Consider the following 24,875-nt stretch of genomic DNA (forward strand, 5'->3'; position numbering starts at 1 on the left):
GTTTTTGTAAAAACCTTCCTAGGATGCCTGGCACGCCGCTGTTAGCTGCCTTCCGCGCCGGCAGCTGTGGCAGGTAGGGCCTATTTCTTTAGTCTCCTGCTTTGTGCAATTGCATGTAATTTGTCAAACTGCTTCTGAGAGCAAAAGGGGGAAGCATTTTCTTCCCTACATAGGTACAAAGCATAATTTTGAGTCTGGAAAGGAGTAGACATTATTTCTACACAAAAAAAAAAAAAATTCTCCCTGCAAACTCATGTGGAAACTCTGCATCTCCTCCAACACAAAAATAAAAAATTAGATCACAGATTTCCTACATGATATGACAGAGACTACATAGTGTCGGCCCAAAGTATTTTACAACCAATAGAGAACTGCTGAATACCGAAAGGAGCGATTCAGCACCGATTTTAAAGATGAGAAACAGTCTTTAGAAGCATTTAATTAAGAACCTTAAGCACAATGTAGCCTTCACGGGACAGCAAGCCACCTGGTTATTCCTTGAGAAGCGGGCACGCAAGCACTTGCCCTGGGACTACCTCCAGCTTTTTGTGGGGCCGACTGGACTACTGCAGTAGTTCCCACCAAATAAAAAAATAAAAAAAGTGGGGGTGAAACAGGTTTACCACTTAAATCCCAACCTGCACTGGCTTGGGTGGCACTTCTCTTTAGAGCCAAGTGCCATCACAGCAGCTCGTACAGCCACGTCTGCTCTAACGCACAGACAACTGCAGGGGCAGGCCCATCGCTCATTGTCTGCTGCAAGCTCTTGGGAGTCACTGCCCGAAAACCTTCTGCTCAAGAGAACCAAACCGGGACAAGCATGAGATGGTGCTCAGAAAGAAATCGGCACGTTACATCTAAACCCACAGTTCCCATGGAATACCATGGTGCCATCCCGGTCCTTCCTCCGACCCACCTCTGAAAGAACAGAGAAAGTTACTGAAAACTTCTGTACAAAGATCCAACTTGATCTGAAACTACAGTGAGACAAGATGATGGAGACCACCAGTTAGAAATAGCACAGAAATGCAAGGAGAGCAGCTGGCTCTTCCATTCCCATACAGGAACGGGGGAAATCATCAAATAAAGGGCAAGAGCTGCAGCTCCCCAGGGTCCTGTAACTGCTTTTAGTCCATGAAAAAAGGGTGGGAATTGCCATACAGGAAAAAAATAGTAGAGTAACTTCAAAAGCTGAGAGCACAGTGGCAGATGCAGCCTAGCACCTCACTGCTCTTATTTCCTAGGTCCTCAAGCACAGTCACCGCTGGAGCTACGGTACGAGGCTGAGGGAAGTGCTTGTCTGACAAAAAAAGGCACTTTCTCATCTCGCACAGAACCTTCCCGGATGCGTATGAAGTTCATGAATCCGAGTAGGCAAAATGGCACCACGCTGGCAAGAATGCAACGTAACTCAAATGATGCTTTTTAGCCACATACGCAGCTAAGGCTGTACTTTTAAAAAGGATGACAACCATCAGTGAAGAAATAAGAAAAATCAAAGTAGTCTCTATGTTATTTCATTGGCACCTCTGAAGCATATGGTTACCCACTTCCACCAAAGCCCTCCGCTTATTTAAAGGTCTACATGTCACAGGTGGCCACCTGCTAACAGCTTACCCCACTCAAAGCTCAACGGCGTTACCAGGAGTTCAGGACACTGCTTGCTCCACATGCACAGCGCTGCTGCGTGACACCTCTTCCCCCTGCTGCTGTACATTGTGCACACGGACTTCTCCACACACTGGGTTCACACCCCCAGAGGTGCTGCTTTTAGAGAATAACTACCCAGCAACACAGAATTAGGGTGAAGTTTACTTCTGGGCTTTAAACATTATTTCAGAATACACAGGCAAGTGTTGTAGTCTCTTTTCAACCCACAACTTGGCAAAATTAAGTAGGAAAAGAAAAAACAAACTTCTTTTTATTTTTCACTTTTTGAAAGCATTTTACACAGGTTTTGATCTTCAGAATACCTTGGAATCAGTAGAAAAAACTAACTGAACAGTTTGTCTTTACAATAGAAACCTTTCAGGAGTCAAAACTGAGACTAAAAAAAAATACATGCAAAACATACCCCTTTTGAAACACAGCTTGAAACAAAGCACCAAACTACACAAATACGCAGAATGAAACAGCATTTAACACCACAGAAGTAGTCTTCATCAAAGGTGTAAAAGTCACCTATTCACTAGGCACTGTTCACTTGTTTAAACAGAAGAGACAATAAAAATATTGTCCACAAAGTTGCAATTTCAACTCAAAGGCTGTAGCTAGAAATTCCTCTATGTGTCATGCTTTAATAGCGACCTGAAAGAAAAAACAAAACATACACACAATTAGGCTTCCAAGGATTGACAGATCAAGATTTCTGTCTGAATTCACCGCCACGCGTCAAATCTGCACCAGACCCGAGCGCCTTATGATTCGTCTGTAACAAAGTGCAGATCTGCCAGCAAGTCCCTTTGTGCAGGAAACCCCCCGATTCCTGTTGTATGCCCAGGGCTGCCGCCTCAGCGCACAACGAGAGCTCCGCCGCGGCAGCCTCCCTACGTACCAGTAAAAGCAGTTACACTTGTTTTCATTTGGACACAAAGGGTAAACATGAGAACACAACCTATTCATTCCCTCTGTCTCCATTACAAAGGAGTATGCTAGGAATGCTATTGTGTTTTATTAAATTTCTGCCATCAAATCGCAGCTTTATCTTCCATGCAAATACGCAATTCAGAAAAAAAAAGAAGGCAGCACTGTTCGGACCTTGGATGAAGTTAACCTCCTCTTTAACAAGTTATGTTGGGAAATTTAGTTTCAGTGTTAAGACTATGTGAGGCTTGGGAATTCGGCCTTGCTGTCCTAGAGTAACCAAACTGTTGACGTACTTTTTCGTAGAAAGAAACAGTACCTCAGACTTTTTAACAAGTGGCATTATCTAGTTTATTTTTCTGCAAACTAAATATTTGCTCTGTCCTCAAGGTTGCCAGTTGCTCAATGACATATTAAAGGGAACTGTGGTTCAAAAATTAGAAGTCAAATAGTCTTTACAGACACAAAAGCTCAAAAGAAGCTGTTCGGGCAAAGCAGAAACTCACTTTTGACATGTGAACTCTTACAACTACTTACGAGGTGAATAGGATCGAGATCTGGATCGAGATCTGTAGCCCCCTCGGCTGTAATACGGGGATGGTGATCTCCTCCTGTGAAAGGGCAACAGAAACAATCCCTTTGTTACAGCCTGCTGAGCGGCAGGCGCTTTATGTGGATACCTCTAACCCCATCCTGGTAGCTTTCCCAAGCACACTCTTGGTAACGAGCACATGAACAGTTCATCAACATTTCTACTGGATAACAAAGCAAATATTTGACTTTTCTTAATACTCTATTACCGAGTCAGAGTATTATTACTTTGGACTAATAGAAGAAATATAAGCTCTCTTGCATTCACAATTTGACTACATGTGATTTTAGTGTTTCAAGCCAGGAGCATCCTGAACAAGCAGAGTAAGCCAAATCACACCTTAACATTTAATCTAAATGATTTGTTCCAAGATTAAGAGTTTAATTGACTAGCAGCCACCCCCACAACCAACCCCACCCCAAACCCCTCCAATCCCAGCACTCCCAAGTTTTGCATTTTCTTGCCCAGTTCTGCCAATCTCCTAATTAAAAAACACATTCCCCAACATGCTGGACATTAACTTCTTGGCATAAATCACAAGTTTTTCCTGTGCAAAGCTGCACTAATTTGTCCCTAGGTCCTGCACCTGGGCAGAGAACAGGTTGAGAGCAGCCCTGAGGAGAAGAGCTTGGGGGTCTCAGTGGACGAAAAGCTCAACGTGGCCTGACAATGTGGACTTGCATCCCAGAAAGCCAACCGTATCTTGGGCTGCATCACCAGCAGCATGGCCAGCAGGTTAAGGGAGGTGATTACCACTCTACTCTGCTCTCATGAGACCCCACCTGCAGCGCTGCATCCAGCTCTGGGACCCCTAGCACAAGAGCATGGGCCTGCTGGAGCAGGTCCAGAGGAGCCCAGGAAGATGACAGAGGGCTGGAGCCCCTCTCCTATGGAGATGGGCTGAGAGCGCTGGGGGTGTCCAGCCCGGAGAAGAGAAGGCTCCAGGCAGACCTTACAGCAGCCTTCTAGTACCTAAAGCAGGCTTGTAAGAAAGATGGGGGACAGACTTTTTACCAGGGCCTGTAGTGACAGTACAAGGGGGAATGTTTTGAAACTGAAAGGGGAGATTTAGATTAGATATTAGGAAGAAATTCTTTCCTGTGAGGGTGGTGAGGTGCCGGCACAGGCTGCCTCATCCCTGGCAGTGCCCAGGGCCAGGCTGGAAGCACCCTGGTGTAGTCAAAGGTGACCCTGCCCATGGCAGAGGGGTGGAACTAGGTGATTTTCAGGTACCTTCCAACCCAAACCATTCTATGAATCTCTGCTAACCTCATCCCTTTACATAGCGATGAGGGAACCTTCAAAATGAATTCCACTGCTCACTGGAGAGCTGGAAGTGTTCAGCGTCCACCCAGTTTGTGTTAATGTGTTTGAAGATACCCTAGACGTGACTCAAAGTACTCAAAAAAAAGTATCATGTATAAGAATATTTCTGCTGATGACCAGACACTGAAAGCTTTCCTATCATACCTGTAAAACTGATCCCTATCTTGAACAGCTCTCCATCCTCCTCCTCCGCCACCACCACCTCCTCTGTGAATACAAAAACAGAATGACTTTTGAAAAACTCAAAACCAAACCAAAAGTTCATTGTACAAGCAAAAGTCATCATCAAGCACAAGAAAATGACATCAAGACAAGAGAACATTAGCTCCTACACTGGTTAATGCTGAATTACTTCATTATGTTCATTTTTACATATTCCTGGAATGAGCTGGCTAAACTTGGTTTCAAGGAACAGCTGAAGACGACTCAGGTTCCAACTGACCAATACTGTATTTTACAATGTCATACTGTCCAACAAGCAGCAGTTTAAGATCGGCATGTAGCCTTCACTTCTAAGACAAATTCTATTCTCAGATGCTTACCCACTTGAGGCAAACTTTTTTTTTTTTTAAAGCATCAAGATCAATTCACCACCCTAAGGAAAAGTTGATTCCAAGGTGGAGGCAGGGAAAAACCCCCACACCCTTACATTTTAACGCTTCACAGCCACGTTTAAACAAGGGCATTTAAGAACTATGGTGCAGCTTCCCCTTATATAGAAGCTGCCTAGAACTTAAAAATATATATATATTTAACAATATCAAGTGGTTGGGCTAGTACCTCCACAGATTTAGATACAGTTAAGCATTACCAGGAAGAGACTAAGTAAAGTTTGGATTATGGAACACTCACTGCCACAGATGTCTCTCAGCAGCTCAAAAAGGCTGTAAATCATATGAAGGATAAGAACCCCCAAACACTACACTTTCAATCAGCAGGTCTCCCTTTTTTTATTATTTTTTCGTCTTCTCCATTTGGTCCATAGCCAGTATGCAAGTTATTTGGTTTTTGTAAGGTTACTCTTTAGCTTACAGATACTTTTCCAGACAAGATTAAGCATTCAATAGCAATGAGGAGAAACTGAAGTTTTAACAGGACAATTCCCATCTGACACTGTACTTTCTTTATGGCTTCACTGCACAGAGGGCAAGGCAGGCAAAGCAGTTTTACAGATTGATTTTCTTGGGTGGAGTACTAGTACGCAATGCTCTACTGCATCTTGAACAATTCTAACTTTCCTCAAGGAAGTACTTGCCACATACACAACGCTATTCTCTCTCCTTCAAATCATCAGTACCTGCAGGATGAGAAAGCAGGTATCTAACCTGGGCAGACCATGATATTTTTAAAGCAGACACAGACAAACCATTTGTGGCTTACTTTCACTCTTTCAGTATCTGCTATGAGAAGATATTAGAAAGGTTCTGCAGTGAGCTTTAGAACATTGGGGTGTCGGTTGTTGTTGTTTTTTTAAAGATAGGAAATGGAAATCACCCTTGCTGGAGCTGTCAATATTCTAAGTATTTCCACCCCAAAGCCCTAGTTCACAACAGACACAGGACAGGAGAGCATGTAGGGTCAGAATGTCGCCTAGCACATGACCACTGCCAACAGCTGGGCTGAAGCATGGCCATGAATTCTGATATGCTACCCTCAGACAAGCGCACTAACTAAAGCAGTCCATCTTCTCACATCACTTCTTAAATAGCCTGCTCTTCCTCATCTAATCATGTACTTTATGTTCTGTCACTACATGATCTGCAACTACTCTCACTAGCATACACCCAGAACCGACACAATTCCAATTTCTAATAGCATTTTACAAACATCTGAGCCACTGTTCGCTATCAGGAGTAAAAGAGGTAACACTTAAGCACTAAAGACTTCGGGTCACGCTACAATCTAAACAAGGAATATATTACACTTTAAGAACACACAAGCAACTAACAACAGATTTCAAGGACAAAAGATACACCCTCACCCTTTATGAAAGGGTAAGGAAGTCTGTACTACGAAGAACCTCCAGAAGATCGACCGATGGTATAAACTCTCACCAAACACCACATAGCCCTACATTCTTTTGCTGGTCCTTTGGTGCCTTTGCCATTTTGATTGGTTTACATCAGAACCCCATACAAAAAAGGCAGAAAGTGAGAGAAGCAAGCTAGAAGCACCACTTTGTATCAGAGTGCTTAGCAGGCTATGCTGCAAGTCTCTTCTGCTCCCCAAGACTCTGACAAGCTGCTTTAGTTAATTAACCCTCTAGATTTCAGTTAATTACTTTTAGTACATTAAATGAGACTAGACTACATTAACTGTCCCAAATAAATTTTTGTACCTTGTGCTCTGAAACAAAGTTTGGTCAAAGAGGCAACTACCACATATGAAAGCCTACAAGTGCTGGCAAAGTAAACCCAACATATCTGCATTCTTGTATAACCAGTATGGACTTCAGATTGTCACTGTATACTTCTCCAAAATGTTCAAACCACTGATGTTTCAACAAGACAGATTGTTAGAGGCAGAGAAGTACCCTAATGACAGCTTCCCAGAAACGTGAGCAGAACACTTGTCTCCTGTGTTCCCTGTGATGATGTAGAGCTCCATGATCCCCTCCCTGTCCCCAGCAGCACTGAAGCACTTTAGAAGCAAGGCAGGGAGGGAACAAACAGACTGGAAGCAGTGCCAACAACATGGGAAAAAGCATCTGAAAGTAGTAGGAGGGGAAGGGGGAGATAGCTGCCCTCAGCCACTGACAACGTCCACACAGCTATCAATCTACATATAAAGATGGTATTTTCTTCTATACCCAAAAAACAACAGAAGACTACTCTTAAAGCTAAGATCACAGAGGTCATTATCTCCTTTGTCTGTGAGTTATAATGTGATAATGCAATTTGAATTCATGTATTTCCATGAATACATCGTTGCCATCAGGGAACAGTCATAAATCCACCCATTGCTGATGCATTTAAGCTTTGTAAACCCCTTAGGAAGTACTACTATAGAATTCTGCAGCTACAGGAATGTTTGGGTAACCGCAGACAAAAAAAAAAAAAGAAAAAAAAAAAAGAGGAACTCTTGTTTTGTGTCCAACTTAGTGTGTCCCAGAAACTGAAGATTTCACCAGGGGACAAGCCTTGTTGGCAGTCTTGATGGAAAATGCAGAAAGCAAACTTGCTTTATCACCGAACTCAACCGCATACCAACCGTGTTTTCAACAGATTTTCTATCCACTCTCCTAGCCCTCTGACAATGTATATTGCTGCCTGAATATTCACCTCTTTCAGCTAACTACTACTATGCTACCGAACACAGAAGTTTAGACTGAAGACATACAGAAATAGGTGGTGTGAGTCCTTCAAGTAAAACACACACACCCAACCCAAGAGTAGGTTAAAAAAAGCTGGGTTTATGCTCATGTCCAATGCAGAACAGGTAGTGCTCCAGTCCCCTTATTGCTGGCAACACCTGAGGTGCCGTGATTGTTAGTAGAGGACACTAATGACCACTGACATCTCCCACTTTTTGTCTACTACACCACGCTGAAAATGTAGGTTGGCACTATAATACCATCTCAAGTATTACATTTGCACCTGTATTCCCACCACTTCAATGACAGCAGATGAACTAACAAAAGATTCTTTTAAAATGAAAGTACAGAGAACATACTTTTTCCCCCCAAACTTAATGCAGATTAAAAAAATCATTAGGGACTAACTCATGCCACAGATTAAACATTACGAAGTATTTCTTTGACTGATCTGATTTGTACTGAGCAGTCACTTTGGTAAGTATTTCATAGTAAGATTTTAGAATGACAGTGAACACAAAAATATTTTGGCATATATATGTAGGATTAATTCCTTAACACATATAGGTAGAAATGTAGATGAGAAAGCACAGGTTAAAAAGCAGTCCAGTATTAAAAATACTGCCTCACCTGTATGACCTGCTGTAATAGTCACGATCATCATATCCTCTGTCATACCCTCTGTCATAGTAATCTCGTCGTCGTGAGCTGCCACTACAAGGAGTGAAAGAGAATTACATTTAATAAAACGTAAAACATTAGTATCCTTTGCAGTGCTTTTCAGTAGGCATACAGCCAGTTCAGTATACAGCATTTTAACTGGGTATATTATTACCTCGCATCCTTGCAGCTGAAATGGTTGTGAACACTCCCACTTTCCCATCTGTGCAGATGGGAACAGAACTACTTAAAAGTTCAAGCATTTCATTATTAAAGGCAGCTACTTTCCTCCTTGGTCTGAAAACTCTTAACCTTTTGCTATCACAGGCATATGAGGAATTCCCTTCTATGACAACTCTTCATCCACTTTTAACTTGCAGAAAGCTCTTTATGGAATAACTTTCTGCTTAAAAAATAATCTGCAATCTCAACACAGCTACCTAACCACCAATACCATAAGCTGAAGTCTTTGGGAAAACAATTTACATTCTTGGCAACTTCAAGTCAGAAGTATACTCTGTGGAGAGAGCAAACTGCGCCACACAGCTGCTCAATTAGTATTTGTTAATCCACTCTTGAAAACTTGAGCTTGCAAAAAGACATTGATATTTGAACATGCACAGGATAACAACTTAAAACAAGTTAGAAATCATAAAAAAAAATATCTTATTGTAGATTTTTAGATAGCTCCTGCCTGGGCTGCATTAACTAATGAATATGGGTTTCTGTTCACTGTAATTCAGCAAACCCTGGATCAGTCACCAACAGGTGCTACATAAATTAATCCCTCCTATCTAAAGAGCTGAAGAGATAGGCATTATTACTGATGGCTGTCCACAGGTAGTTTTGTTGTTTCTTTTTTAAATACTGAAAAGCCTCCTTTATCAGGTTGTTGGTTTTTTTTAGTTTTCAGAAGCTTTGCCAGATAATCGCATCAGTGTTAGCACAGCCCTTGTTAAGGAGACTTTTTTTTTTAAAAAAGTATTAGGCATCAACAGTGATTTTTGTGTTTTAGTTTCCTAGTACTGAAACAGCTACATAATGTACAGCACACAAGCCATAAGCAAGGAAACAGCTTTCAGAACAGCGCATTAATGCTAAAGCCTGATTAACTAGGAAAAACACATAGAATCAGGTCTCCTAGAGGGGATACAGAACAGTTTTTAACAGAACACAAGACAATCCTATCACAAACTGGTTTGGAAAAAAGCCCACACAGATCACTTACTAAGTGGGTCTTCCCATATAGATTCCAGGGGTAGGTGTGTGAGGTCTTTTTGTTATGGAGAAGTCTACCCGGATCCTTCTTCCATCCAGCTCCATTCCATTGGCACGTTCCTTTGCCTAAACAGAGTGATAAAATACAATTGGTATGAACATTACTACCAACACAAGTTTCTAAACACTGCTTCGAATATGAAGAGAAGTCCTAAAATGGCTCAGTCAGGATGCACATCTAAGTTTCACTTATGCCTTATGTGTAACACTGAACATAAACTGTAGACATTCTAGGCCAGCTGGATATAAGCTTCAGTAACCACTTAAAATGTGACTTAAACTGCATAAAAGGCCTGGAAGGAACGTAATTTAACAATTCTTTCAGTGCCTCTGTTTCTAACATGATTAAGGGAAACCTCTGAATAAGCTTACATAGGGAGTTGTAACTACTCCAACACACAACATGAAGCAAAATATTTAGAAGTTAAAAGAACGCTTATGTTGATTGGAGTTTTTTGTTCCCCTCCCATACATCCTCAAAAGCTACCATGATCTTGAATACAGTAATATCCGAGTCACAAGTAAATATGAAAGAAAAAAAAACCACCAAAAAACCAAAAACCCCTGACCCAAAACCAATGGGTTTTTTTCTGTCAAGTAGCAGGACTTGTCCAAAGCTCCAACCTAACATGGAAGCCTTCCTGCCAAATTTGGAAAAGATGACACTATAGACTTTGAAGTAGTGGAATTTATGCAGAATATAAGCCTAGTTAGAGAGTTATAGTGCTCTCCAAGGGCTCGCCTGAGTGTAGTATTCCATACCTGGAGTACAGAATTCCCTGTTCATTATATAGCACTTCTAAGCACAAATCCCGTAATTTGTTATATGGTATTGACACCGCTTCAGTTTACTGAATCCCTCAGTGTTTCCCAGGAACACTTGCAGGCACCAGGAAGCCACAAACAGCCTGGCCTTTTATTTTCAGAAAAGATTTCCCCCCCCACGCCCCTTTCAGACTGAAGCATTAGTCAGCAGAATGCACATTAGTGCTCCTACAGAGCTCTGAAATGGCTGTCTGGCCCACTCTGAACATGCCTGTACTAAATGTAAGATCACATGTGGACTCAGGAAGGAATTCTCATCTCATATTTAAACAGAGAGGTGGTGCTTTTATCTTCTTGTTGGCATCGCTTGCACTGTGCTAGCCTGAAGTTTGCTTTTGTGAATTATACAACTCAGCCCGCACTGGGACCAGCATTCATGCCTCTCCGCTCTGTGGTACACAGGGGGTATCTTTTGAACTAAGACTAGTATTTATTATGAGGTGCCAAGTATTTCTTAGGCTGAGTTTCTGCAGGCTCTATCCTGTTAAAGAACATACATCCCACCAACTGAAACACAGCAAACATGCCATACATACATTGCTGAACCCCAACCTACTTCCTTAGCATCCTCAACGTTTTCGAAGTACACGAATGCAAATCCTCTCGAACGCCGAGACTGTTGATCATACACAATGGAAACATCAGCAATTGGACCATACTTGGAGAAAACTTCTCTCAGATCTCTTTCTGTGGTGTACAGACTCAATCCAAACACACCAAGACAACAATTTGGGTCAGGATTTGCCTAAAGGAAGGGACAAACAGACACCAGAATAAAATTGCTTGTATTTGCAGTGCAAAGTATTTCACAAGTTGTGACTGTCAGATCTTCACAACAAAAGCAAGATACAACTGAGATTCAGGCTGGGTTAACTTGGTAATAGACACTATTACAATCAAACCTACAGATAGAGAAGCCTCCTTCCACAAGAATACTTTGCATTCCTCAGGGTACTCAGTGCACATAATAGGTACTGAGTATTTTAAGTTTCCCCTCCAAAGGCTCACTGATGACTGTTGAATGTGGAGGGATACATACATACAGAGACCTGGATCATATCTTCCTCTGTGTTAGTTACCACTGTTTCCCCACTTCAGCACAAACCACACCATGCTTAGCCACCTGAGCCTGTAAAGCAGCTAAAAGCACACAGGTTTGCATGCTCCCTTAATAAGGGCACCATCAAAACAGCTTTTAGCTAAACATTTTAGCTTCCCAGGCTTTCTAATCAAGAAAAGCACAAATGTTTTTCCCTCCTAATTCTACCCCCATCCTTTGCTGCATACATTCAACCATTTGTTACAGCAGGTGTAGTGACAACAGCTTACACTGGTAGCACTTCTAAAAGAGTCTGTTAAAGACAGATGAACAAGACACCCCCACTCCACAATCCTAAGCAAACTTGAGAGATCCACGGTTTACCAAAAGTCAAATGACAACTGACCTCAACAATATCTTTTAAACAAACTTGAGCAGGAAGCAGAATGTGTTTCTGGAAACCCCCAACTAATGGAGTGATTTCAGGATGTATTCAGGACTATGTACAAGCCATCTAGTTCTGTAACAAGACATACCCTGTTTCCAATATGACGTCTGCGAGTAGACATGGGTGAATGGCTGTGACTGTGTCGTCGCCGATAATCCCGACTGTAAGACCTACTTCTGGATCTCCTATGAGAGCGGGAACGAGAGCGTGATCTTGTGTAGTGTCTACGGGAACTCCTCCTTGATCTAGATCTGAGGAAAAAAAGAAAAAAGAAAAAGGTACAGTGTTGGGTTTGTTTGGGCTTTTTAACCCTTCAACAATATCTCAAGATATTCCTAAACAAAAAGCCCAAGTAACTGTTTTCCAAAAACCTGCAGTATCACATGATTCAGTTATTTATCACTACTCAAGGACTGTGTACTTAAGATTACTGCAGATGCTTTCAGAGCATTTCTACTGCAGAACAGGAACTCAACTTCCATTTTAGTCAGCTTATAATTCCTCAATAGCTTGTAACTTTCTATAACAAGGCTATTCTGTCTTGACACAGCATTTACTTAGATTATTCACAATATTTACAGTATCATTTAAGTAAAAATAGCTGGGGTGGCTTTCTTTTAAGGACATAAGTCATATTTACTCCTGTTAACATAAAGCATGCATGACTGCACAGATGCACACTTCTGCTTATTCTATCACTGCTTTCAGCAACACTAAAAAGCAAATACACCTTTTATACAGTGCTTAATTACAAACACAGAAACCTGGCAAATGCCCTTGAAATAAAGCTTAACAAAACTGAAGAAATTAAGCTCTAGTAGGCTTTATGTAACTTTTGGTATTTCAACAGTTATTTACCATTAGCTGTTCATGAATGTTCACGTGTTCATACTTCAAATTTATTTAGGCAAAGATGCAACTGCTCGCTATTCGGCCCAGGCCTCATAACAGTTCCAGAAATGTTTTCTGACAGCACTAGGTCTGTGGACATGATGTTCTGAAACACTCCAATTCCTTCTAGTAAACCCTCAGCCCTCCAAACACAGACAATCTTAGCTGAAAAGCTGGGCAGCCACTTAAACTGGAATATTACGCCTGCGCTTGGCCTGCTGATTGCAGTCACTGAATAATCTACACACTACTCAAAAACAATCACTGCAAGGCTAAGAAATTCAATACACTGTTCAATATTCAAAGGCTCTTAAGTCATAAATTGTTAATCTTTGGGCTCCTGTTTGTGTTTAAAGTGTCCCTCCTCTAGTTTGTGGAAGCCAAGGCAGATAAGCACTGACCAAGACCACAAGCTAGCATCATTGCACAGCCATGTTTCACAGTACCGCCACCACCACTACGCTGGCATGAATGAAGCTCTTAACCTGAACCCGTTTTTCACTCCTGAGCATTTAACAGCTTCTTCTACAGTCAGGATTTCTCACTAGGTGTGTCACCAGACGGTCAAACTGCACCAGTATATACTCCGCACATTACAGGCCTCCTTAAAAAAATGCCTTCAGCATCCTAAGAAGTGAGCCAACTAAGTTCTGTCTTCCTCACCTTGAAACATGTATATATGTCCAGGAGAAATTACTTCAGCATGTCCCATTACAACACTTCTAACTACATATTTAGAAAGAATAAATTATTTTTGGCAACAGAAAGTAAAAAAAGTGAGAAGTTCCCCGAGGCAGGGAAGACAGTAAAGAAAGAAAAATAATAATAATACTACTACTAATAAAGAAGTTCATCACATGCATACAGCTACATTTCAACTGCTGACATAGGGAAAAAATTAAAAGCAAACACAGGACTGATGTTCCAGGTGAAAGAATGCACCCATTACACTGAAGAAGAGCTGGACACTTCTACAATAGGCAATCCATTATGCAGGAGAATGAGGCTTACTTTAAATAGGCACTGTTGATATGCTGCCTTAAACATCATACTACCATTATTCTCCTTTGCTGCAAAGCCACCACACCTGAAAATCCTATTTGTTCATTAAGAATTCTTTAGACTTCACAGAGTCAGCCAAAGATAACAAGCTTGCTACGCTGCTGCTGAGAACTTCAATAAAAGCATATTATTAAACCACATGTATCCACACCCCAACTGATAAAATACGCAGGACACAGATTTGTTCCCAAATCAAAGTTTAATTTATAAAGCTGGTAACTCAAAAATACATTTGCAACAGAAACTACTAAGAGTTATGAAAGTTCTCACAAGGTTATTTCTCTGTTGAGAGCCAGAGTTAGATGATCTGCTCGTGATCACATTCAAATGTGTGACAGCACTGAAAAGAGATACAAGTATGTTGGTTCTAAATACGTGCCTTGACACAATTCTGCCCAAATCTGCTAACACACACACTTTTATTCTGCAATATACTTCCAGTATTTCCAGCCATAGGCATTTTCAAGACAGCTGTTAAATGCTCAGGAAGACGTGGTAGTCTTAGGCTTGTATTTTTGTTCATCAAAAACTCAGTGGCCAGTTTATCATTTAAATTGATTTCTTGTAATGATTTAATTGAATAAGATTTCTTGTAAATGATTTGCCAGGTCTCCTGTAAATTCTAGATCCTGTATTTGCTTCTTCCAGCATTTTATATCATTTGCAGTCGCATTCTTACACAGTATTATAGTTATTCCACAAGTGAGAAAAACATGGTGCTTTAAAGAAGTGTGAAATCCCTAGCAGTTGTGGATTAAAGTGCAGAAGGATATGCGGGGCTCGGTCCTGACTTGCTTGGTCGGGGTTTTTTTGGTCTGGACACTTCCTGAGCCGTGCTATGAATTCCTCACTAACGCAATTCCATACTTTATACAGCAGTCTTACTCTACCAAGTATTTATTCATTTAATTTGACATATTTATTCTTACACTACAGGGACTACAAGTGCATGATTTGACACTTGTGACACTGTCTGAAGTACACAAAAGAAAACCAAACCATTCCTCTGCTGTCAAAGTTTCCCAAGTATCTTCCTTCTCACAAAAGCCTTCCAAAACTGATCACTTTGACCTTGCAAGGAGATCTAAACAGCACTGATAGAGGGAAAACACTATCTTCCAGTCTTGACAGCCTTCCTCCAGCCTGACTCCCAGGCTTTGTCAAGTCTAATTCATTGCTTATACACATAAAGTATATTCTGAACAGCTCAACTAGAAATCCCATGCTAAGCCCTACATTTTTTAACCGGAATGCTTATGAATGAGTAAAGAAACTACAACCACATTAATTTCTGTAGTCAGCACTCAATTATCTGGACTCTTTAGAAAATAACATAATTTACCCATTTACAGGTTTTGTTGCCTCTATTCATTCTTCATTAAAATGCACCTCTTACACGACACAGCTGGTAAAGCCAATGTAAAGTGGCTAGCAGTGACATTTACAGTCTGATTTCTAGACTATCAGCATATTTTTATGTCTGTTTTTATAACAGTTTTAAGAGGAATTCCGTCACTGCATACAGCTTTTTTATCAAGAGTATAAGGGTAGGTAATAGTGTGCAAAAGGCATTTTCATAGCATACATTTGCCTTGACATGTAACAAATACAATAAACAAGCTACTTTCTCCACAACTTTTGAGAGCTTGGAAAGCGATCTAATCTTTGAAGCTTCCCAGACTGTTATGTATCCATTCGACTTGAAAGTTATTTAAAAGGTCAGACAGATGTCTGTTGAAATTCACATTTACCTCTACTGCTTCTTTTTCAGGGAATACACCATTAACTACTCCAGAAACATCACTGCTTCCAGTGAGAAAGTGTAATACATTAATATGACCTAAAACTGAAAATCTGCTGATGCACCCATTTCTTTTAATGCACAGACAAACAAACCCTAACACTTCAAACTCAGGAACTAGCCATTATTCTAAGACTTAAAAGGCTGGCCACCTGTGAACTCAAGAGATCAGCAGAGATACAAGTCTACACAGCTGACTACCTCTTAGAAAAAGCTGCAAAAAGATCTAAATTGATAGTTTAGCTTTTCCAATTCTGAAACCACACATGCCCCTTTGTATTCAATGCCCACAGATCACCAATTATCTCTGGAAACAGAAATGGGCTAAACTGGACTTCAGTTCACCTCCAACATAACCATCCAACTTGAAGAGGAGGAAGAGGTAAAAGAAGTAAACTCACCTGGATTCAGACCTGGATCTAGATTTTGACCTGGAACGCCTGGAATCCTCCTTAGATCGAGATCTTGCAGGGGTGTGCCTCCCCGACTTGCCAGACCCATGAGCACTTCCGCTTCTGGAAGCAGAACGGGATTCCTGCACGCAGATATTGAAAGCCTAATTTGTACACAATTTCTCGTTTACCTAAGGTCTGTAAACAAGCTCCAGTGAAATAAATGGTAAAAATTCATATCTATGTGTCCGGGCAGTTGGCATTAGAACTGCCTAGATTTTTAAGAAGTTGTGGTTTGTTTTTTTTTTTTTTTTTTTCCCTGGTAGACACTTCTTTACCCTGCATATACTTTTGCTATTAAACAGATAATGCATGCATGTTTAGCAAAATATACAGGGACACATAAACAGACTAGTAATTACTTAGCGTAGTGCTTTCAGATTCCAGATTACTTCTTATCTTAACTTCATTTTTATTCCTTTTCTTCATTCTTCCGTTTCAAATTCTGACTTCTTTCATCTTCCCCACTTCACACAAATTGCTCAATATTCTACAAGTGGGACTTCTGGTCTGATAAATAGCATGCATTCACTTTCTTTTTTTTCAAATTTCAGCTTCACTTATTCCTGAGCTTCAAATAATTCTCATTTATAAAACTTGTCAAATGGCGACTTCCGCATTTTCCTTCTTCAACATTAACCTTAATAGAAAAAGAACAGGATGAAGAATATTTAAAAACTCCAGGATAAAATCTAGTGCCAAAACTGAAACTAGAAAAAAAATGTTTTGTGGACTTTTAATATATATGCAGTTCAAGAACTGAATCTACCAAATGCCCTACTATTTTATAAACAGTTTCCGTTAATTCAGTTTAACTTATTACTAAGTAACTGAATTCACTATTTATGCCTTTATTTAATAGCAAATGCACAGTGGATCAACTGAGTATCTACTAATGAATTCTAGCATTAGAAAATTCAAAATACTTTGCACAGTCTACCACGTACTCAAGACAAAAATCAACAAGTAACTTAAGTAAGGTCCCTACTGCAGCTAGAGCAACTCACTGATGTGCTTTCTGAATGCAGTTGTTTCTTCAATGACTTACAATTATGTTACTTTTTGGGACATTCTGGCAGTTTTGAAGGCTTAATCCAAAGGTTTATGAGCACACACACCCCTACTCTGCCTGCACAAGTGTGATTACATATGCAGGCTTCATGCTTCCAAGTAAATCATAATTGTCCACCAACTGAAAATGCAATTCTGTGCAATGAACTCTAACACTGTTCTGGGATAATATCCCAGCTATTCTGTTCTTTACTTGTAATCTTCTCTGGTAATGACACAACCTAATTAGCACTTTTTTTAAACCAGTATAACGCTTAACTTCATTCATACAGCTTAAACACTTCAAACACACTAGAATATATTCTTTATTTCAAGATACTAGAGAAAATTTAAAATTCAGAATTCTATTTTTTCTAAAAACAATTCTAATTTTACATCAATTCTGATCAAGAACACTCACTAACACCACCAGAGCACCAGATTTTTCTCAAAAAATAATTATCTTTGTAACATCTCTTAACCTGAACACTCAACTTAATGGGCATTCCATACTAAGCATTCAGAAATGCATTTGCTAATCCAAAATTTAATTGTACTTAAACTGCATCCATAGAACTTAAAGTTTAGCTATCTACAGTTGCCTCCCATACAGTACTGGGGAAGGGTGGGGGGTTGCACAGGCAGGGGGAAACCCAACTTGCAGGATAAAGCACATTTTCAATTAATACCAAAAACAACAGAAACAATGCGAAGTTGGTCATATTCTCTTCTGTCAAAATGTTTAAGCAGGTATTTTAAATTGTAGCCACCTCATATACTAACCCTGCAAAGGGCAGTGCAAATGTTGAGAACTAATTTAAATTGCAAATAATGAATTCAACCCCAACCTATTGCTACCTTCAAAAGCAAATGATCCATGAACATGAGTTCTGAGTTAATGTATTAATCTAGCCGTAAGAAGTCTTCAGCTCTTTTAAAAACACAAGTGTTGGACAAAGCAAGATTGAAGGGCTAAAACTCAGAACTAAGACTGTACTTCATTTGAGGAAGCATACTTCTGATCACAAAACATAAATCTCTTGACAGATTCATGCTTGACAGAAGGAGCCATGTTCAAACACAGGTGGTGTAGTATTGAAAAGGACACAAACACAGGATGGGAGGGAAGCATTAGGGAGGATCTTGCCCATAAACATAGCCCATACCCCCTTTGTAGAGTTTGTAGAACTCAATGAGCTTTGAAGAAACTGGTGGAGAAATGGTATTAGCATACATAAAGAAATGACTGAAGTCTTAATCAGATACATTTTTTTGGACAATCTTTGCTAAAGATTTGCTTTAAGATTGATGTCGAAACTGGACACAAGATCTGAAACTTGGGAAAAAAACACCCTAAGACAACTGTATATGTAAATCAGAAAATTAAAACAGCTGGTTTATTTTCATCCAGCTCCTTTGGACTTTACAACATTTTCTAGTTTTTAAACATCCACATTTTGTTTCCAGATCATCCTTCTTCAAAACCTTTATCTTCAATCTACCCCATTGTATAGGATTATACCACTTCTTTATTACTTACAGCCTGAAAGGAATTAATTGCATATTACGGATATTTACTAAGACTAGTAATAACCCCTAAAATTTCAAAGTTGTTACCCTCCCCACCCCATCCCCCAGGAAATCCTCCCTACCCAGTTTCAAGCACTAGCAGTCTGCAGAACTCCAAACTTAGTTTACAACCAGTTACACTGACGCTCATTGAGGGTTCACACAAGCCACTCCCACAGCTCACTTAAATTGGAGTTTCCAATATCTGCCTCTGTTCTTAATACATTTTCTTTTTCTACTTTTTGCTCTTTCACTTTGTGACTTGTAAGTTTCTTTAAAAAAACGCCAAAGTGGGCTCCTGTCATGACAGGTAGACAAAGACAAGAAGAAACAACCTTCTATATCCTACTTGTATTCAAACACTGCTGGTAAGCAGGTAAAGACTGGTGTTCCCTATGAAATAACCATGTTTTCCCCCTAACCTTGACTCTGTGAAGCGTGGATTTAAGAACTGCCAGATCCCTTGATCTTCACCAACAACCCTTCCCCTTCATCAGGCATTACTGGAATTCAAGTGGAATCCCCGAAGCCCATGCCTGTGGTTTCCAAGTTACTTTTTCCATACTTTAAGCATCTTAAAAACAATGTGTAATACTGTAGGGCCGGTTTTCTTAACACCTCTGAGCACATTTCTGAAGATGCGTAACGGTCATCTACTCTATAAACAGGGAAAGTCACAACAGCAGGATTATTTTGGGGGCAGTAGATAGAACAGGTTTCCATGGACAGAAGCAGCTGTAGCGTATTTAAGTGCGGACTGCATGTTCTTTGCACTTCTGAGATCTGTTCTTCCTCACAAGAATACAAGTTACAGATTTCAGTTGCTTCATAATGTAAGACACAGCCAAATAAAATTATTAGTACTTTAAAATCCTAAACAGAATTACGTGTTTCTCCACCAAAAAACCCGTGTGTTTTGAAAAAAAAAATCAAGCTGACAGATCATGAGCATGGAAGCCCAGCTTCCTCCCACCACCTCTGCCACTTGCGCTGACCCTGTGGGCTCATTCATTGCACCAAGCTGGCAAGAAACCAACCCATCAGCAAAAAGCAACTATTTTCTAACAGCTTAGGACACTGAATCAGCCCACCAAGTTGTTAGATCAAGTGCCATCTGAAGGAAGAACACAGAGAATGACCTATCATTTTCATGGCATCAAGCTCCCAGATTGCTTTTAACCTTCTCAAACGGCTTCCTTAGTCTTCCACAAGTTATTAATAAAATCAGCATTGAAAAAAAGAATGTGTGTTAAGTACCTTGTAAGTAGACCTATAAATTGAGCATTTATACCATTCAAGTTGCTCTGATAAAAAAAAAAAACAAAAACCACAAACAAGCCTGACTACCATGTTAAACAATTTCTGATCAGAGACACATACCAAGTAATCATTATCAGCACTAATTCACAGGATGAGACTCACTATTTCTTCCTTTCACTAGTCTTCTTTCCAACCCTTCCATGCCTCAATCACAGGCACTTCAGTGAGCACAATTTCAATGAAAGAAAAGAAAACAAAAGTGACTTGAAAAAATGTGGCAATTACAACATACTGACAGTATTGGAAATATATTCCGGTATCTGAAGTATTGGTTGCATATAGACTCTTCAGTTAAAAAAAAATATTTCAGAGTTTAATCCCACAATGGAGTATAAACTGTAAAAGAGAATATGACTAGGGATTTTTTTTCTTCTTAAACTGTGACATTAGCCAGTTTAAGTTTGTGTTGCTGATGAAATAGCAAGTCCCATTACTTGCAAAAAGCACTTGGTACTTCTTCATCCCCAAGGCTGACATTAGGACTCGTGGCTACACTATCGAGTCAAGCCTGCAAACCAATGCAGCTGGAAGCTGAATCAGAAATAAAAAAAAAATAAATCTGATTTAATTCCCAGATCTGACTATACAAACACTAGTACAAGGCAGAAAACAGGAACACATTTTCAGGAGCAAAATTCTTGTTGGCAGCACAGACCTGGAACAGCTTAACAGACAGTTGTAAATTCATATCCTACATTATTTATCCAAACACTGTTTCTGCTCTGCAGAGACCTTAGCACTTCCAGCTTGAAAGAGTAGAAAGCCACTGACTCAGTAAAATATAAGCCTTAAGTAAGCAAAAAATATCATAAATAACACTAGCAATAGCATTAGAAAAGGCACTCCCTGATCTAGTCTGAGATAGCAGGCTCGCAGCTCTATCGTTTTTATCTTTTAATTTTACAAACAAGTAAACTGCAAACAACTTACAAACAACTCACAACAAAAGTTGTGAAGACTGCCTGCACATAATTTATATTATTTTTAATACAAGTATAGAAGAGACAGAATGGAAAAGCAGGTGGGACAGATTGCTGTCCTATCATACCCTGAATTATGTTTCAAAGACTTGGCTACAAAGGTTTTAACATTTCCACTCATTTTGATTGAGAATACAATGCAGGTTATCCCCTGGCAAACTTTACTCTAGTCAGGCTACCATCTTTAACTGGTTTTCAGTCTGATAGGCACAACAGCAATTAAATCAACTTTTTAAAGACTAACACACATAAACCCACCTTAGGCAAGTCAGAAGTAATACTCCCTCACTAAAATTACACCAGTTTTAAGAGTGACATGAAGACACCAATGAAGAGATAACACTGGGGGTGGTACAAGTCTATTCTTTAATCCCTATCTTTCAGCATTCATTTCCATCTAGTATTTTTAGCTTCCTGGAGACCAAATTTTTCTAATCTACCTTAATGTAGAAACACTCATACTATTAAAGCCTATTATAGTGCATCTGAGTAAGAAAGGACCATATTCAAAGAAAGACACTGCAACACACTGCAATTTTGTGCTCAGAATCATTACATTCTTTTTTTTTTTTTTGCCACTTCCAATAAAGGTTTAAAGTTTAAACTACTGATCACCTCCACAACTCCCTTTGATGCCACAGTAAGTTAAAAAGTTACGAACTAATGCTGGAAAAAAAACCCCAAAACACAGTATTGACCCCTGCACTGCACTTTGTTGCAGTAAAAATTAAAGACCACAAAGGAAAACAAGACTGATTCACTAAAGAAAAAACAACTATGTAAGTAATCTGTATTGCAGATGTACACCAAAAAAGAAAAGTGTAGCAAGTCATCTACTGCGGTATTGGTAAAATTCCATCCAGACAGTAACATCTCGAAGTTGCTATGCAGCTTAAAAGAACAGTCTACTGCAGGTTTCACAAAACTGCCCTAGCACTAAGCCCGTTCAGTCTGAGATTTAACCCTTCGACTACTGCAATCATATTTACATTAAACGAGAGACCAAGCCACCTGGATGCAAGACTGCAACTACAGCAAGAGGCAGAGTTAGTATTTTAAAAGCGAGTGAGAGGAGCAGGAAATCAGAGCTCAATTTATGAAGTAATTCACCGAAAGTGAACTGCAATGCAGCTTTGGTGGAGTATAAGAAAGGCTCACACACTACTATCAGCTCGGGATTTTCCTTCCCTACCCAAACGTTACCTAACGGGGCTGGGGGATGGAGGACGAGGCACCACGGCACCAGGCGAGACCGCCGCAGCCCAGCTGCGAGCTCGGAGGGGCCTGAAGGGCCGCGCACCCCCAGCACTGCCGCGGGAGGCCCGGGGGAGACCCCGCCACAGCCCGTGCCCCACCACGCTCGGGGCAAGGACACGGCAGCCCCGCCGGGTCGAGTCGCGCCGGCGGGGGCGCAGCGGCAGGGCCCGGGACACGCCGCCCCGCCGCCCTCGGCCATTTTGTCCCTCTCCGGCGCGCCCGGTCACCAGCCCAAGATGGCGCCGGGCAGACTCACCATGGAGCGCGCCGGCGGGCGGGCAGCTAGAGCGTCCCCGCCGCGCGCCCCTACCGCCCTCCCGGCCGGGCCGGCCGCCATCTTCCCCCGCTAAGCCCCGGTCCCGTCGGGCCTGCTCACGCGCGTCCGCCGGGGCCTCCTCACCCGCCGCGCCGCAGCGGCCCCTCCCGTGGCGGCTCCGCCACCCGCTCCGCCCGGGCCGCGGCCACGGGGGAGGCCGCGCCGCCCAGAAAGGGGGCGGGGGGGGGGGGGGCGGCCGGGCAGCGCACTCAGGCTCCGTGTATTACCCGCTCGCCGTAGTTCTGCTCCCCGCTGTCGCTCATCGTCCCGTCGCACCGCTCCCCGCCACCGCCGCGCCGACCCGACCGTCCCCGGCGCCAGCGCTCTCCGCAGAGGAAGTGACGAGCCCGCGCGCGCGTGCCAGGCCCCGCCTACACCCCCCGCGCAACAGGCCCTGAGGCGAGACCCCGCCCACTGCCCTGAGATGAGGCCCCGCCCACCGCCGCCCGCCCTGAGGCGAGGCCCCGCCCACCCCCACCGCCGCTGAGGGGAGGTCTTGGCTTTTGGCCGCGGCCTGCGGTGGTCGCCCCGCCGGGCTCGGGAGCTAGTCCGTCCCGAGAGGGTCACAGCCTGACGAGCCTTCAGAGGAGCCAGCGCCGGTGCCGCGTGGAGATGGTGCTGCCCGCCCGGCTGGCGGAGGCTGCGGCCGAGGCCGGGACCTCCTCTTGCCCCCCCGGCCTCACAGGCTGCCCAGGCCGTGAAAATGATTTTAAAAAATCACTGTGATTGCAAGGGGCTTTCTTGGAGGAGATACCCGAGTGTTTTAAAACATTAGTTTAGTGCAGGTCGGGATTAAAGAGTGGGCTATTTCTGAAATACCCACGTGAGGGCAGCATAGCATCACTGAACAGGCATTTTTGCTCAGTCCTTGAATTGTTTCTTCCTAAAACACGTAGTACTGCGTCTGCGAGGAGTGGCACAGGCACCTTGTTCTCATCACGGGCACTCCAGCTGTCACTGACTGCTGTCACGTTTGGTTTATTTCACCCTGGCAATACAAGCAGCAGGGCTAAAGCACCCCCATCCCCAATGGGTCAACGCAGCTCTGACTTGTGCAGGTATTAAACAAGGACACCCAAATGGAGCGGACTGCCATGTCTTAACAATACAGTCCTTCAGTTTAAGCAAAAACCTGACTTACTCTGTGCTCTTGAAATCACGGCATTGTGGGAGGGTTGAAGTCTGGAGACAGGAGTCATCACACCGGCTGGCACATCCCAGCGCACCAGTCACCCCGCACGCTGCTGCTGGAGGGTGCGCTCCCAGTCCACAGCTGCTCCCACAACCATCTGACCTGCCAACAGCAATTATTTTTCTTCACCTAAATGCATTTTCTGTATAGTGAGAGTTGGGGTAACGCTCTGCACCCACCTGTATTTGTGCTGCTAAATGTGCGGCAAGGCAGAGGGCTGTTCAGTACCTCTTTTAACGGCATTTTTTGCTGCTGAGGTTATTGCCAGCGCCATTTGCCACACAGATTTAAGAGGTGGCAGCAACGTGCCGGAGCAGTAAAATTGAACATGCCAGACAGCAGGCTGGCGGCAAACTGCAAAGTGGAGACAGCAATGTGACTGACAGCCTTAAACGCTGGTGAGCCCTGCTGTGCGGCAGCAGCTCCAGCGCTGCAGATTTCCAGATGATGACTACTGAAACGCCCAGGGGGAACTCCAGCTCTGTTTCTATTAGCTTTGACACTTATGAGAAGAGACATGCTAGAGGCAGCTTGGCTGCCTTTCTTTTCCCTGCCAGCCCTAGAACACAAAGATAAATCAACGAAAGAGGAAAGTGAACAGTATTTTCACGGCTTTTGCTGATTTTAAGATAACCACAACTTTTTCAAGGCCACTTTTCAATGGTTTCATCTCAGTGCTTTGCTGGCCTTATAGGACAATTAGTGATACAGTGCACTGTACAAACTCAGAAGCAAGGGTGGAAGGATGTAGTCACGGAAAACACCACCATGTTTATTGAATCACTGAGAACTCAAGCTCAGAAAAATCAGTTTTCCCTATATGCTGCTTGTAACAGATGGGGATGAAGGAATATCCTGTACTAAAGGGGCAGGGAGAGACATCTGACACAACCTGTCAAAGCTGCCTAATATTCAGGAACC

General features: G+C 42.0%; 1 protein-coding gene and 1 long non-coding RNA gene across 2 annotated transcripts; both read right to left on the reverse strand.

Moving 5' to 3' along the window:
- Positions 1-1,890: 1,890 nt before the first annotated feature.
- Positions 1,891-23,141, reverse strand: TRA2B (transformer 2 beta homolog). The gene is made up of 9 exons (XM_055723428.1): positions 22,990-23,141; positions 16,220-16,353; positions 12,153-12,315; positions 11,134-11,322; positions 9,703-9,818; positions 8,445-8,528; positions 4,646-4,708; positions 3,121-3,194; positions 1,891-2,307 (listed from the first exon to the last, which is right to left on the reverse strand). The coding sequence occupies exons 1-9, from the start codon at positions 23,023-23,025 to the stop codon at positions 2,297-2,299; spliced, it is 870 nt and encodes a 289-aa protein (XP_055579403.1). The 5' UTR covers positions 23,026-23,141; the 3' UTR covers positions 1,891-2,296.
- Positions 16,458-22,983, reverse strand: LOC129737045 (uncharacterized). Its single transcript, XR_008734405.1, has 2 exons — positions 22,847-22,983; positions 16,458-16,910 (listed from the first exon to the last, which is right to left on the reverse strand). It is a non-coding gene; the product is annotated as an uncharacterized LOC129737045 (long non-coding RNA).
- Positions 23,142-24,875: the final 1,734 nt, after the last annotated feature.

The sequence above is a fragment of the Falco cherrug genome, chromosome 11 (assembly GCF_023634085.1).
Source record: "Falco cherrug isolate bFalChe1 chromosome 11, bFalChe1.pri, whole genome shotgun sequence".
Classification (NCBI taxonomy): domain Eukaryota; kingdom Metazoa; phylum Chordata; class Aves; order Falconiformes; family Falconidae; genus Falco; species Falco cherrug.

What these genes read in the sequence shown, in the direction of transcription:
- TRA2B (XM_055723428.1), bottom strand. Translation starts at nt 23,025, where the DNA reads ATGAGCGACAGCGGGGAGCAGAACTACGGCGAGCGG. An exon ending in AGCAGAACTACGGCGAGCGG is followed by an intron (nt 16,354 to 22,989) that starts GTAATACACGGA and finishes ATCTGCGTGCAG; the next exon opens with GAATCCCGTTCTGCTTCCAG. An exon ending in AGATCCAGGTCTGAATCCAG is followed by an intron (nt 12,316 to 16,219) that starts GTGAGTTTACTT and finishes TTTTTTCCTCAG; the next exon opens with ATCTAGATCAAGGAGGAGTT.